The sequence below is a fragment of the Myotis brandtii genome, unplaced genomic scaffold (genome assembly GCF_000412655.1).
Source record: "Myotis brandtii unplaced genomic scaffold, ASM41265v1 scaffold397, whole genome shotgun sequence".
NCBI classification, from domain to species: Eukaryota; Metazoa; Chordata; class Mammalia; order Chiroptera; family Vespertilionidae; genus Myotis; species Myotis brandtii.
Window position 1 is genome coordinate 5289902 of NW_005365229.1, and position 16249 is coordinate 5306150.

Sequence of the window (16249 nt, forward strand, 5' to 3'; positions counted from 1 at the left end):
CCACCCAAGACAGTAATAGGCTGTGGCTTGAATTCCAAGTCCTTTAATTTGCAACTAGCCTGCCTGCTCTTCAACGTAGATCCTCCCAGTGTTGCCATGTCCCACCCCCATGCCAGCACCTCCCAACTCCCTTCCCACTACTTTTCTCACTGCCATTGCAGCTTCCCTCGTTCCTCCCCAGGGGGGCCTGGCCCCTCCCTCCAGGCCTCCTAGGTGGGAGCAGGTGGGGGTGCCGCCAGAGCGCCCGCAGCCCCCAGCATCAACATGGCCAGGGCCTTGGGGCCCGTGGTGTGGATCTTTTCATGCCGGTGCAGGTTGGAGCGCCTGCTGAAGCTCTTGCCACAGAGGGGACAGGAGTAGGGCCGGACCCCGCGGTGGGTGCGCTGGTGGGCCGTGAGGTGCGAGCTGTGGCTGAAGCTCTTGCCGCAGTCGAGGCAGTGGTAGGGCTTCTCCCCCGTGTGCGTGCGGTTGTGCGCGATGAGGTTGGAGCGCTGGCTGAAGCACTTGCCGCACTCGGGACATGGGTAGGGCTTGACCCCCGTGTGGGTGCGCTGGTGGGTGACCAGGGCCGAGCTCTGCGTGAAGCACTTGCTGCAGATGGGACACTTGTGGGGCTTGGCGCCCGTGTGCGTGCCCTGGTGAGTGACCAGGTCCGAACGGCGGGTGAAGCGCTTGGCGCAGCGGTCGCACACGTAGGGCTTTTCGCCCGTGTGGATGCGCTGGTGCTGGATCAGGGTGGAGTGGTGGCTGAAGCTCTTCCAGCAGGAGGGGCAGGTGTAGGGCTTCTCGCCGGTGTGGATGATCTGGTGCTGGATGAGGTGTGAGCTGCGGCCGAAGCGCTTGCCGCAGTCCGTGCAGGCGTAGGGTTTCTCGCCCGTGTGCGTGCGTCGGTGCGTCACCAGGTGGGAGTGCCAGCTGAAGCCCTTGCCGCACTGCTCGCATTTGTAGGTCTTCTTGCTGGTGTCACCATCGGGGGCCAAGCCCTCCTCGCTGCTTTCGGGGGCGCCTGTCTCCCCCTCGCTGGGCTTCTCTAGGAGGTCAGTGTCGGACAGGGCTGGGTCCAGCTGTCTCTCCTCCGGGGGTCCCCGCTGCCCCTCGTCTTTGGCTGGCCCCGTTCTCTGGCTGCTGGCTGCCTGCCGTCCACACGGTAGGACATCCTGGGCTCTCCCTGCCCTGGTCTTAGAGGACTTCACATCCCCAGGGACTGCCGGGGATGAGGCCGGGTCCTCCTTCCTCACCTCCACCGCTCCTGGAGAAAGGGTTTCCAACCAGAGAGAGGCTCTGTGAGGGACCCAAGGGAATTCCAGAGATGGAGAAAAGCGCAAGGGCCCGAGGGCGGCCTGGGGACAACGGCCACCCTGTGCAGAGGAGGGGAGGCTGCACCCCACAGGAAACAGGGCCTGCACCCACAAAGGGCACCTGGGAGTGACACTGACGACCCACTGCCCACCCATCACCTCTGGACGCACCTCTCTTCTCCTCTTCATCTCCCATCTGCAGGCACGAACTTGAGGCCTCGCCCTTGCCCTGCACCTGGGAGGCCCAGAAAGTTCTGCTGAAGGGAAACCCTGCCCAAAAAGAGATGCAGTGCTCAGTCACAGACCTCCCGGGCAAAGGGGAATGGGTGCTACTCTGGAAACACCAGGTAATACCACATGAGCTCAGAGACTGCTTGGGGTCAGTGTCCACCCTCTCTAGGGTCACCCCTAGACACAGTCTTTTCAGGGCTGAGTAAGGGCTCCTCCCTGTCTCCCTGAACGAGCACCAGAAGTAAAGGGAGAGGGACTGGGCCAGGTCAGCTGCCAGCAACCCGCTTCCTCACACCACCACAGCAATGGGCCCAGCCTTGTTGGAAACCACACAGTCTCCCACCCCTGCACCTACACCTTTCCAAGACCATCAGCAAAAAAGGGCTCCTGGGGGAGTGCCGGGGACAAGAAGGCCAGAGACACTGATCACCCAGAAGTCAGGGACCAGAGGTCCACTTGGCAAGTCCTTGGTAAAGGCCTGAGAATTCTGGTCAAGTCAGTAAGAGATCAGAGGGCCTGGCCTCCATACCCTGATCCAAGCTCCCGGGAGGGAAGGGAAGGTTTTGGATAAAGTAGGTAATTTAGGTCATTCGTGAGACCTGTCATGGGGCCACAAATGGCACTAGCTTCCCTCTGATCTCCAGGACTTGCCCAGACCTGCTGATCTGGGCCCTGAGAGTGCTAACAATTAAAGGAGTGAGCAGGGTGGCTGTGATTTTGGGGTCCATCAGGGACCGTAGGGATCTCGGCTCACCACTGAAGTTAAAGGAGGCCATTACCAAGCCCCAGCTCCACTTGGACTAGCAGGTGTGCAACAGATGTGTATTGATAGACATACTCACTTAATGAATGAAGAGCCCAGCCTGCGTGGCTCAGTGGTTGAGCATAGACCTATGAACCAGGAGGTCAAGGTTCGATTCCTGGTCAGGGCATATGCCCAGGTTGTGGGCTTGATCTCCAGTGTGGGGTGTGCAGGAGGCAGCCGACCAATGATTCTCTCTCTCCCTCTTCCTTCCTCTTTGAAATAAAAAATATACATTTTTTAAAAAAATGAATGAACACACTGAGTTTTCCATAAGATCTCATAACAATCTGCCAAAAAAAACCCCTAGAGTCTGGAAGTGAGGAGTACAGCCCTGGGACTTAACTACTTACAGTGAGAAAAACAGAGAGAGCCATGGCCCCTGTGAGAAGAGGACATGCCCCTTGGGCATGAGTCTACGAGTCTGGAGATTAACTGGCACCATGTCCCCCCTCCTGCAGGCATGCAGCCCTGACCCCAGAGCCAAGTTTTCTGCCCAGACACTTCAAAAGCCTGGCTTCAAGAAAGAGGAGGGTGCCCGGCTGGTGTGGCTCAGTGGATGAGTGTCAACCTATGAACCAGGAGGTCACAGTTAGATTCCTGATCAGCACACATGTCTAGGTTGTGCACTCAATCCTCAGTAGGGGGCGTGCAGGAGGCAGCAGATCAATGATTCTCTCTCATCATTGATGTTTCTATCTCTTTCTCCCCTCTCCCTTCCTCTCTGAAATCAATAAAAATACATTAAAAAAAAAAAAGAGGAGGGGGAAACTACAAGAATAAGCACCACAGAAGAACTAAAGAGAAGCAGAATCTGTAGGTAGGCACTGTCTAGTCCAGCAGCCAACTAACCACATATAGCTATTTCAGTTAAAAATTGAGCTGATTAGCCGAACCGGTTTGGCTCAGTGGATAGAGCGTCGGCCACCACATTTCTAGGTCCCAGGTTCGATTCCGGTCAAGGGCATGTACCTTGGTTGCGGGCACATCCCCAGTAGGGGGCGTGCAGGAGGCAGCTGATCGATCTCTCTCATCGATGTTTCTAACTCTCTGTCCCTCTTCCTTCTTCTCTGTAAAAAACCACATAAATATATTAAAAAAAAAAATTGAGCTGATTAAAATGAAATAAAATTAAGTACCCACTCAGTTGCTCTAACCACATTTCTAGTGCTCAACAGCCACATCTGGCTCACGGCTACCATCTCAGCCCATACATGGAGCATGCCCATCACTAGGAAGGCTCTACATAACAACACTGTCTATGTGAACTGTGGGAAGGTTTAAGCCTTGGAAAGCTGGGAGTGACGGTGGAACAGACCCCACTTCTGACATTCAGGGCCTCAGGAAGTGGTCGCCCCAGCACAAATGCCAGCCCTTACCCAAGGCCAGCCCATTTCGCTTCTGCAGGACATCCCGGTAGAAACTCTGCTGCGCGTGGTCCAGCTGCCCCCACTCCTCCCGGGAGAGGTACAGAGCCACGTCCTCAAAGGTTACTGGCATCTGAAACAACACAAAATGCCTTCTCTGCAGGACATGACAAGGCATGGCGGAGGGGGCCTGACAGTGCCAAGATGAGGCCAAGCTGAGATTCCCAACTCCCCACCTGCTGTCCGGGTCTGAGGGTGAAGCAGGAGCCGCCCAAGGATTTTTTTTGGGGGAGGGGGCGGCAAGAATAAGGCAGTTGTGTACAACAGAAGACAGGAACAAAACCCAAGGCCTTCTTTCCGACCCCACAGCCAAAGCTCGGGATCTCCAGCACATTTCCCTCCAGCACCCACCCTCGGGTCCGGCGCTGAGATCTGGAGAACAATGCAGTCAGAGGTGCTGTCCCTCCAGCCTTGGACAGGCGCACTCACCTGGGACCAGGCAGTGAGGAGCGCTGCAGCCATCTGCCGGTCTCTGGTCCTCCCCTCATGGGAAAGCACAGGGATCTGGGGGGAGGGGAGGGCTGAGAGAGGAGAGAGGTCCTCAGAGAGGCCACCTCGTCCTGCTGCTCCCCAAGGGGGCTCATGCCTGGCACAGCTGCCTCAAACCCCACCGCCGACCCCACCCGAGAAGAGGTCAGTGGGCTCTGAGGCTGTGCCAGGATGGCCTCCAAGAGGCAAGTGAGCAGACATCCAGGCATCTCTCCTGACCATGGCAGGGGCCTCTTCCCCTCCCCACCTGGGCTGTGAGCCTCCCTCTCTGCTCACAGCTGCTGCCCAGGAAAGCACTTCTCTTCACATCCCTCTCCTCACCTCCTCCAGGCAAAAAAGGAGCTTTCTCCTTAGAGCCCTGGCTTAGGCGCCCCCAGCTCCAAGCTCCTTGAGCCTTGTCCTCCTGCAACGCCTCCTCAGGGTGTGGTTCTTGCAGCTCTGTCTTAATGTAGGCTGACTCCTGGGCGGCTCCCAAAGGCACCATCTCCTTTGACTCAGAAAGCATTTCTTGACAAGGATGCCCAGGACCTGGAACCTAGGAATGGCAGCCCCCATCAGCACTGGGATGGAGACGGGGAGACACGGCCAAGCACCATGTCCTCCACACCCAGGGGTCCCTGCAAGGGCAGACACCTCGTGTGGCCGAATGCACAACCAAACACAAGACACGGCTTGAAGGACTGGCCCTGCTTCCTTTTCCCATCCCCAGGCACCTGTGCATCTCCTGCTCACAAGGGAAGGAAGGCAGGCTTACCAAGGCCCTGCTAGGTACAAGCTGGCCAAGTGCCCACAGGACGGCTGCCCATTTCCACTCAAGCCTTGCACCTCTAACAGCTGTGTGGATTGTTATTTTTAATACATGAGGAGACCAAGTGCAGTAGCTTGAAAAATCTAATGAGTGGTGTCCTTATAAAAAGAGGAGAGGACATCGAAATATGGAGGAGGCCATGCGAAGACAGAAGCAAAGGTTGGAGTGATGCTGTCACAGTCAAGGGACAGCTGGAGCCCCCAGAACAGAAGAGGCAGAAAGGACTCTCCCCTAGAGCCTTGGGAGGGAGCCCAGGCAACACCTCGATTTTGGGTTTCTGGCCTCCAGAACCGAGAAAATAAATTCTGGTTGTTTTAAGCCACCAAGTTTGTGGTCCTTTGTTACGGCAGCCCTAGGACACGAACGTACCCAGGCTCAGAGATCCATGGCCCAGGATCATGGAGCTGGTGAGTGACTCAACCAGGATTTGAACTCAAGTGTATCTGACTCCCCAGTCACCCTAGGGCCACCATGTCTTAAAGGTGACAGGGAGGCATCATGTGGCCTTGGGCTGTTTCTGCCTGACTCAATTTGGTCACAGTAGTTGGGAGTTGGTTGGTTTGGAGAAAAAAAGCCCAAGGGTGCCACTAAGTGTGCTGAGGCCTGATGCGCATCTTGGTCTGACAGAACTCCTCTCCAGCTCGCCCCCTTCAGCACCACCCCACCCCACTCCACCCCACACAGTGGGACTTCAGGGTCCTCCCAATTTGTCCCCAATTCATTACACCAGCCTCAGGCCCGATGCCCATCTTGGTCTGACAGAACTCCTCTCCAGCTCACCCCCTTCAGCACCACCCCGCACAGTGGGACTTCAGGGTCCTCCCAATTTGTCCCCAATTCATTACACCAGCCTCAGCCCTAATCCTCTGGGAGAGTGAGGAGCAGGCTTTAGTTAGGTGACTGGGGCTCAAATCTGGAGCCATTCCTCGCTGGCCATTCACCCGAGCAGGCACCACCTCCACCCAAACCTCCAGAGTCTCAGTTAAGTTACTTCCCTTACACTTGGAGGCCCCTGGTGAAGCCTCATTGCCCTCCACAGCACAGGGACTAGCCAGCCTTCTGCTGGGAACTCATGCAGAACCCTCCCCACTCCCCTCCACTTCCATCTGTGTTAGAGTCGCACAGGAAAAAACCCCAGGCCAGGAGTCAGGGTGCCTGAGAGCCACATGGGTGAGGCAGCCTCCAAGACTCAGCTGCTCTGCCTCCTGCACAGATAACGGGTGAGCAAGAGCTGCCCAGAAAGTTCTAGATAAACATAAAACAGTTACTATAGTTATTACTCAACTGTGTGAGCTGACAGAACCCAACATCAGCAGAGGATGTCATGGATGTGTGAGGCCCTTTGGTGTTACAAAGGCATTGTGGAATGGAAACCGAACACGGGTAACAATTCTTTGGGCTGCTATGGTAGGAAAAACAGAACTAGTACTGGATATGTATTTGTACTACTAGGTGAGGGGATAGAGGTCTCTCCCAGCGACTAGGTTCCAGTCGCTGTGGGTGTTCTTGTATTGTGTGTTACAAAAATGACCTCCTACAGGCCAATGAACTGCTTGAAGAGGACTCTTGTGTCCATTATCTCCTCGGAGCCTCCTAAGCACCTGGGTGAGACAGATGGGAACAACAGGCACATGATCCACATTTTATAGGTCATACCCCTGGTTTCCAGAGGCCAGGGGACTTGCCCAAGGTCACACACCTGGCTGTGACTGACTCATATTCCTCTCATTCCAAGCCTGGTCACTCTGGTCTCCCTACAGGTTGTAATTACACACACACACACACACACATACACGCACGGTACAGAAAGGCCTAGGTGCTCATACCCAGTGAGAGGAGAAGGGGTCCCAGGCCAAGGACAATGCGGGTGGGGGAGGGGGGTACTGAGGCTTCTCTGTGTGCTCTGGGTTCTGTTCAGAGAGCTAGCCTCCTCCGTAGGGTCCCTACACAGCCTAACTGCTACCTCACAACGTGGCCTCTGGTCCTCTGACTATGGCAAAGCAATGCAGTTCCACAGAAGTTCAATTCCCAGGTGGAAAGTATTTCCCATCATACCTTCTTTTTAATACCCCCATCATCCCCACCCACCAGCTCTGCACCCCAGTGAGTCTATCTCTTCCATTGGTCCAGATACCCTCCTGCGAAGATACCATCCAGCTCCAGTTCCTTCCAGAGCACACCTCCCTCACCTGGCGCCCCGTCCATACCTCTCGGGCTCTCTCTTTGTCCTGGGTCGCCCGGATGCCTCCACGATCTGCAGACATTCTATCTCACAGCAAGGAAGCACAACTGAGTTGTTTCTCCTCTGTTGGCCAGGCCCCCTCCAGCTTCTGGCCAGGAGCCTGGAAGAGCAGAAGGAAATCAGGCCACGTCTCCTGGACACCTCTGAAGTGCCCCCCAAACCCCATGTAGGGCCAGATGCACCCCTGCTTTCAATAAAAAATAAAGCCTCCTTGATGCCCTCCGACGGCCTCCCTGTTCTTTGGCTCCTCGCTTCTACAGCGTGCTATTTTGTACTGTCCCGTTTGTCACTAAACTAGAGCCCATCAGTGCAGGCAAAGCAGGGCTGAGGAGGAATCTGTATCTCCTGTCATCAGAAGCTGAAAGGTCTGCAGAGATCCTGAAAAACAGGTGCTGCGTGGGGCCCCAAACACCACAGCCAGCTCAGCGGAGGAATCCAGGCTCTGGCGTTTCTCTGGCCCAGGACACACATACACCCTGAACTCGGCCTGACTCAGCCCTGCCTGGGATCCAGAAAGTGAGCTGCCCGCTCTCGCAGCCCTCCCTGCAGCTGCAATGACCCGCCTGGGCTTGGGAGTGGACAGAGGATGTCCTTCCTGTCCTTCCCCTTCCCCAAGCTGGGTCCAGGACCCCTTCTCTCCAAGCCTTGCACCTCTGACCCCGTCCCCCCCTGCCAGCTGGCCGCCCGCACTGGTCTTTGGATTCAGGTCCCCGCCCCAGCCCCCCACCCTCACTGAGGAGGAGGTGGATGGGGCACCTTGAACAGTGGGAAGGGGGGCTCCTCCCCCAGGAAAGTTGTCGCGGCAGCCAGCACCAGGGAAGGGGAGCCCGGTGGAGACTGGGATTAAGGACAACAGGAAGTCCTTCCCAGATCCCGTTCCCCGCGTAGCTGCCGTCCTAGAGGGTTCCTGGCTTCGAGGGTTCCGGGCTAAGGGTCCCGAGCCCAGCTGTGCCTGCTCTTGCTCCAAAGGTCACTCCCAATCCGCACTGGCAGCTCACAACCACTTTTCCGGGCAGGTACTACTCGTGAGGCCCCCCAAGCGGGGGTGCAAATATGGGAAAATGCATTTTATGGGAGGAGTTTGACATTTGGCATTGCAGAGAGAACATTGCAGCTGTCCTCACAGGAGGACCGGCACTTTGCTGGGTGGAGGGTAGATGGTCCGTTTCAGCACCCTTAAGGACTTCTGAAGGTCTGTGGTGTCTCTATAAAGATGTCCCCTGGATTTTATTTACGGTCCCCAGGCTGGTCAGCAGGTCCTCCGGGTTCCCCCCAAGACCGACACAGAGCTCCCTCTCCATAAGAGAGAACTTAGGAAACAGAGAGGCCGGGATCTCCCTTCTATCCCCTTCCCCCCACTTCCCTACACCTCTGAGAGATGGGGGATCAATCTAATTTTTCTAGTTGCCTCCTACCCACAACTCCCTCTTGAGGCTGAGGTTAGCGGAGGTTAAGGGGTCTGGCCCAACTATCCATGGGGGCCCAGACCCTCAGACATCCCTGGTAGTTTCAGATTCCACCTCCCAGTCAGAAAAGGGGTGGGGACTAGCCCTGAAGTCAGATTCCAGGAAGATTCATTCCTCCAAGAAACATTCCCCTGCCCATTGCCTTCAGCCCATCAGTCCTGTGAGACGTATCCACTTCCTCCAGTAAGACAAGCATGACTGGCCTCTGTACCAGCCCATAGGCATGCTAGAAAGGCTCACAAGGATTTCACTTTTTAGAAAACTAGAGGCCCGATGCATGAAATTCAAGCAAGAGTAGGCCTTCCTTCCCCCGGCTGGCTGCCGGCACCGGCTTCCCTCTGGCATCCGGGACCTGGGCTTCCCTCGAAGCCCCGGCTTCATCCAGAAGGTTGTCTGGTCCAATTAACATATTACACTTTTATTATTATAGATTAGTTTCCAACATTTAAAAATTAGAAGAATTCTCATGAATTTTATTTTCTTGAAAAATCATCTGGCAACCCTGGACCCAAATTCCTCACACCCAGGGGCTGCTCTCAGATTGGCACATTTGGTCCCCACTTGGCCCCTGCAGCATTTTGAGTTTGCAACTCTCCTTTTGGAGTTGAACATGTTTTAGGAGTCCTAGGACTCGAACCCATTCTGTTGTCACTTTGATGAAGGAAAAATTACCCCTAGGGTTTATCTCTGGTCGGTATTTCCAGGCATTTTAATCCTCAAGGTAAAGAGAGATGTACAAAGGTATAGCAAAAGTAAATATTGTTTTCAAGCCAGAGCGAGCTACAAACTGAGAAGAAGCCACAGGGAGCCCTGGAAAAGATGAACTGCTCAATCTGCGAGCATTTCCCCATCAAGGAGGAGCATAGCCAGTGTCCAGAGTGAGGGACCTTGCTCCTCAGGTGAACCATTTTAGCCCATGGCAGTCCCAGAAGTGCACCGAGTCCAAAAAGAGTGCTTCCTGGGCAAAAGTCTCTCTACCAGACATAAGGGACACGCGAGGGGTACTGGGAAGCCCGGAGATTTAGATCCCACCAGGGGATTGCCTAAACTAGACCGAATGAAGTAACATTTATTTAACTGTTCAAAAAAATATATATTGAGCATCTGCTATATGACAGACATTAGCTGCTTCTTGGAAATAAAAGGAAACCCTTCCAGGACTGGCTCTAGGGCTGAGCAGGTCTAGGAGGAAAGGCTCTCACATTTGCTATGTGGGAATTCCCTGCAAGAGTTCAGAAAGGCACCCAGGCAGGGTGAGTAAATAAGTAAAGCAGAGATCAAAACCTAAATGCATTGGTTGTATCAAACTTGTGTATTAAATATAATCATGTTCTGTTTAAAAACCAAAAAAACCTAAATGCACCCAGCAGCCAGGCAGTACCACAAATGACTGGTTCCTTGGGTATAAGACCAGAGTGGGGAGGGACTTCAGAGGCCTCAATAAACCATATTTTGTTTAAAGGGGGGCAGTTGGAGACCCAGAATTGCCAAAGCTTGAGGATTTTTCAAGAGAACTAAAAAAGAATTAGATTTCTATGTGAAATGTCCTGATTTTTAAATGTTGATGACTAAAATAAAATTTAAAAAAATAACTCCATATAAATCCAGCACAAAACACCGGCTGTCCAGTTCACAGGCCACCAATTTAGGTGTGTACTCACCTCAGGAGCCTGTCACAAGGATAATTATCATGGATGAAGGCGCTTATCGGAGCTTCAGGCACGGGAAACACAAATGCAAACTGGTATCAGGTGGCTTCATTGAGCTTGAGTAAGGAGAATATGCTACCTTTATAAAATAAATCATGACCTATCCTCAGAGATTGGCCTGAGAGCTAATTCAGGTCTTAAAGAGGACTTTACAAAGACAAAACAAACAAACAAAAAAAACACTCAGAATACTCAAAACACCCACAATAATCTCCAGTAAGGAAAAAACAACCTTGTATTAAGGCAGCCCAGGCTATAGACAGGGCAACGCAAACATCTAGTCTTAGGAAGAAGAGACCAGAGGGGGAAATAAAGGAATCGGGGAGAGGGAGAAAAACAGGAATAATCGAATAAATAGCAGAGCAAATGTTAACCACTGACAAAGAAAAAAAGAAAACCAGTATAAGTGTTAGATAGGAGGGGTCCCAGGAATAAAGAAGAAAAATAAGAAACCCCAAGTTTGCTGGAGACCAGGTCGTGGGAGCTCACCCCGAGAGGCACGGAGGTGACTCCACGGCTGGGTCCCCTAATGCGAGGCAGCCGGAGAGGACGCGTTCGGAGCACGGATGCTGGGAGCGTGTTGCCTAGGCAACAACGTTGCCCCGCCCCTTGGAGACGCCGGTGATTGGCTGACGTCCATATGACCCCGCCTCTCCAAGGCACCGCCCAGCCACTCTCACCTGCGCGCTCCCGTCCGCGCCCCCGAGGGGCAGCCCTGCCGAGTGGAGTCACCTCCGTGCCGACCGAGGCGTGTGTGCTGGCGTTTCCCGTCCGGCTGCCCCACTCCAACTTCCGGTTTTCCCGGCTCTGGCAGCGCCAGCTACGGGGTCTGGGCGCGGGGCCACCCGAAGCAGCGAGAACCGCCGGGCAGACATTTGCAAGCCCGCGCGTCGGCTGGGGAAGCTGAGGCGGTCTGCGCGGGGCTGCCAAGCTCGCAACCCGAAGCAAATTCCGGCCCAGCCGTCCGGGGACGAGGGTCTCCTCCCACACCCACCTGTTCTGAATTTTGTTTCAGACATGGGAGTATACCACCCTATGCTGCTGACTTGCCCCCACGCTGTGTGTGACATCTTAGAGATTATTCAATACTAAAAACATACAGAACCCTAACCGGTTTGGCTCAGTGGATAGAGCGTCGGCCTGTGGACTGAAAGGTCCCAGGTTCGATTCCGGTCAAGGGCATGTACCTTGGTTGCGGGCACATCCCCAGTAGGAGGCGTGCAAGAGGCAGCTGATCGATGTTTCTAACTATCCCTCTCTCTTCCTCTATGTAAAAAATCAATAAAATGTATTTTAAAAAAACATACAGAGAAGAAAAAAAAACATGCAGTGTGTCGAAGACAAACACAGCCGGGCATTAGCTAAAGCGATGGGAAGATTTTATTCGGTAACTACTGACAGCAGGGTAAAGAGCTGAATGCCATCCGGTTTGACAGCGTTTGGGGAAGGGAGAATGAGGGAGGGAGAAGGGGGCTCAGAAGAATCGGAGAAGTGGACGGTCACAGAGCCGGTCAGTGTAGATGTGATTAGGCCAGGTGTGTCTGCTCCCTGTGTCAGTAGTCTGTCCTCCCACGGAGCAGGCAGACAGACGTCCTGTCCTTCCTGGCAAATACATTTCAAAGGAATAACTCTCAGGTCTGGGACAGATGCTTCTGAGCTGTAAGAGACACATATTCACAATTATAAGCCCTTTTTAGTAAATACTCTAAGAAAGGGAGGTCAGGGGCCAGTCATCAGATGTTGGCCAGAACAAACAGTAAGTTCTCCTGGCAGCAGCGTTGAGCTTTTTCAGGCAGGCGTTTTAGGGGTGCGGGGGCGGGGGGGCGCTAGGGTCATCCTAGCCTTACGCTGTTAAAGCCATGCCACAATTTGGTCAAGTCTCTTAGTGCAGGTTTAGACGGAGAAGTTGTGTGCTGAGAGTTCTGCAGTTCTCAAGTAATGCCTTGCTGTTTTTTTAAACTACGGCATATCTCATTGTGTGACTATATCAGTTTATTTTTATTTTTTAAATTGTTTTATTGCTTAAAGTATTACAAAGGGTATTACATATGTCTCCTTTTCCCCCCCGCCCTTGACATTCCCCCGGCCTCCCCTACCCCCCAGTGTCTTATGTACATTGGTTATGCTTATATGCATGCATGCAAGTCCTTCGGTTGATCTCTTACCCCCCAGCCCCTTCTGCCCTCCTACTCTCCCCGGCCTTCCCGCTGCAGTTTGACAATCTGTTTGAGGCAGCTCTGCCTCTGTATCTATTTTTGTTCATAAGTTTATAATGGTCTTTATTATCCATGAATGAGTGAGATCATGTGGTATTTTTCCTTCATTGACTGGCTTATTTCACTTAGCATAATGCTCTCCGGTTCCATCCATGCCGTTGCAAATGGTAAGAGTTCCTTCTTTTTTACAGCAGCATAGTATTCCATCGTGTAGATGTACCACAGTTTTCTAATCCATTCATCTACTGATGGGCACTTAGGCTGTTTCCAGATCTTAGCTATGGTGAATTGTGCTGCTATGAACATATGGGTGCACATATCCTTTCTGATTGGTGTTTCTGGTTTCTTGGGATATATTCCTAGAAGTGGGATCACAGGGTCAAATGGGATATATCAGTTTCTTTAACCAGGTCCCTCTCACCACCAAATTCTTGATGCCCTTGTCTTACAACAGGAACTACCCAGCAGTTATTATCATGGAGGCTTTGCTCCTGCCTAGTGGGTGAGCAAGACTAACATCTAACCTTGCAAACAAGGGAGGCAGAGAGGCTGCCAACCCCAAGCCTGGCTTCTGGATATCAGCCCTGATGCTGGCTTGGCCGTCTGCCCATCACAGTTGCTTCTTCCTGCCCTGGGCAAGCTCCAGGCGGACAGGAGTCTCCTCCGTAGGCAGCAACACTAAGTCTTTCTTTCTACAATTGTCAAGGCGAGCAGTTTCAGCCTCAGCCAAGCAAGCCACCAAATTTAATAGGGTAAACTGGTTGTGTTCCCCAGGAGTGTTGATATGTTCTTTTTTAAAAAATATATTTTTATTGATTTCAGAGAGGAAGGAAGAAGGAGAGAGCGATAGAAACATCAATGATGAGAGCGAATCATTAATTTGCTGCCTCCTGCACGCCCCTACTGGGGATCGAGCCCACAACCCGGGCATGTGCCCTTGACCTCCTGACCCAGGCGAATGACCCGGGACTCTTCAGTCCACAGAAGAATCCACTGACCCAAACTGGCCAGGGCAATAAGTTCAGATTTGATCCCAATGCTGGCTAAAAGGCTGTTTTCACTTGGTGGAAACCCATCACACTCTTCATTGTTGGTTTGTATACATTTCTGTATGTTACTTTTAAAAGTTTACTTTAAAACACAACAACAAAGTGAACGAAGAGAAACCAGTTCAGCCATTGCTATGGTTCAGGTAAGGCATAATGGTGACCTGGATTTGGGTGACGGCAATGGAGGTAGAGAAACAGGCAGATTTGAAAAGTATTTACAATATTAGACTTACAGAACTTAGAGATTGGTAAGATGTGAGAATGCAGGAAAGTGAGGGGGTCAAGAATAAATCCAAATTTCTGACTTGAGTGACTAAATGGTTTGTAGTATATTTACTGAAATAGAGAACTTCAGAAAAGATACAAGTTTGATGTGAAATATTAATCCAACCTACATTTAGTGAGGATTTACTATGTGTTGGGTACTGGGGACACAGCAGTGAATAGCAATGAAGCCACTCTCATGAAATTTTCATTTATTTATGTGGCTGGGTGAGTTGGGTTTTTTGTTTGTTTGTTTTTAAAAATATATTTTATTGATTTTTTTTTTTCAGAGAGGAAGGGAGAGGGATAGAGAGTTGGAAACATCGCTCAGCTGCGTCCTGCACACCCCCTACTGGGGATGTGCCCACAACCAAGGTACATGCCCTTGACTGGAATCGAACCCGGGACCCTTCAGTCTGCAGGCCAATGCTCTATCCACTGAGCTAAACTGGTTAGGGCTGGGTGAGTTGGTTTTGAACATGAAAAATTTGAGGAATTTATGAAGCAATAAAGTAGCAATGTCAAGAGAATTGAGAGGTAAAATATAAATACAGAGATACTGTCACTGAGAATGGTAACTGAGGCCACAGGAGCTATGAAACCACCAATGGAGGTATGTTAGTTATCTCTTGCTGCAAACAGATTATCCCCAAACATTGCAGCTTTAAACAAATATGTGTTATTTTAAAGTTTCTGCACCCAACCGGGTTTCGCTGGGTGCCTCTAGCTCTAGGTCAAGAGTTATATTCAAGTTGTCAGCTGGGGTGTGTTCTCATCTTAAGGCTTGATTCAAGGGAGGAGAAAACACATTGGCTGGCCTTGATCTCTCACCACATGGACCTCTCCACAGACACTGCTCCCTCCAGGGATAGCAAGCAAGAGAGTGAAAGTGTGCATATGAAGGTCCCCAAGAGGAACCACAGTCTGTTTACAACCTAATCTCAGAAGTGACACTCCATCACTAACCAGACTGGATTCTGTTTATTAGAAGCAATAACTGAGATTAAAAACGGCGGTAGAGTAGGTGGATGCTGCACAGACATGCTCCCAGGAACAAGTTGGAATTACAACTAAAATATGGAAAGTCTTCCTGAACAATCAATGAAAAACTCACAGAGAGAACCCTGATACCCGAGGACAAAAGGTGGAGACCGTATAGAGACTGGTAGGAGGGGCAGAGGTGAGAAGAGCTGGCCTGGCACCCACTGACAGCAACTGAAGTTCTGGAGAGATATCTCAGCTGTAGTAGATATCTCACTAAGAACCCTGGGATCTAATCCCAAAGCTAGGCTCCCCGGCAGAGAGCACCAAATCTGAGGAGGGTACCCACATAACATCTAGCTGTGAAAAGCAGTGGGGTGCTGTCTGCCAAAGAGTGGCAGCTGAAAGTTTAAGCACCCTCTTGAAGGAATAATGCACAAAAACTCCCTGTGGAGCCACCCACCTTGTGCTCTGGCAGAGGTAGAGTTAAGTGGACTGGAGCTGTGAGAGCAGAGCCCAGGACTGGGGACTTGGGGGGATAAAGCTCAGAAGGCAGACACCCCAAGTTTCCTGAGCTGAGTCATTCCCTCACGTAGTGGAGGACATCTTTCCCACATAAAAACTTGCCTTGCCTGGGGGAAGACAGTTGACACACCCTATTGGAAAACACCTTGCCCTGCGGCCATTTAAGAGATTAAAAGTAACAATTAGCCTTCAGGCAGAAGCAACTGCCCCATCCTGTTGAAAAACTCTCCCTACACCTGAAGACGACTGCCTGGGGGCAATTCAAGTGGAATCCTATTAGTCTGTAGACAGAGGCAGTCTCTGGAGGCTTTGAGTCTTTGCCTGATCCAATTTGTCAGAAACAGCCTTTAACATGTTCATGAATTGGTAGAATCAACATCATTAAAATGTCCATACTACTCAAAGCAATCTATAGATTCAATGCAATCCCCATTAAGATACCAACAGAATATTTCACAGACCTAGAACAAACTGTCCAAAAATTCATCTGGAATAAAAAACGACCCCGAATAGCTGCAGCAATGCTGAGAAAGAAGAACAAAGTTGGAGGGATCACAATTCCAGATATCAAGCTATATTACAAAGCCACTGTTCTCAAAACTGCCTGGTACTGGCACAAGAACAGACATATAGATCAATGGAATAGAATAGAGAGCCCAGAAATCGACCCAAACCAATATTCTCAACTAATATTTGGCAAGAACATACAATGGAGTCAAGACAGTCTCTTCAATAAATGGTG

At 51.6% G+C, this 16249-nt stretch overlaps 1 protein-coding gene across 1 annotated transcript; it reads right to left on the bottom strand.

Moving 5' to 3' along the window:
* Window positions 1-27: 27 nt before the first annotated feature.
* ZNF205 (zinc finger protein 205) lies at window positions 28-10525 on the bottom strand. Its single transcript, XM_005872996.2, has 7 exons — window positions 10425-10525; window positions 7263-7397; window positions 4569-4782; window positions 4188-4279; window positions 3711-3831; window positions 1470-1568; window positions 28-1249 (listed from the first exon to the last, which is right to left on the bottom strand). Exons 2-7 carry the CDS (start codon window positions 7317-7319, stop codon window positions 210-212), a joined length of 1623 nt encoding a protein of 540 aa, XP_005873058.1. The 5' UTR covers window positions 7320-7397; window positions 10425-10525; the 3' UTR covers window positions 28-209.
* Between the last annotated feature and the right edge of the window lie 5724 nt (window positions 10526-16249).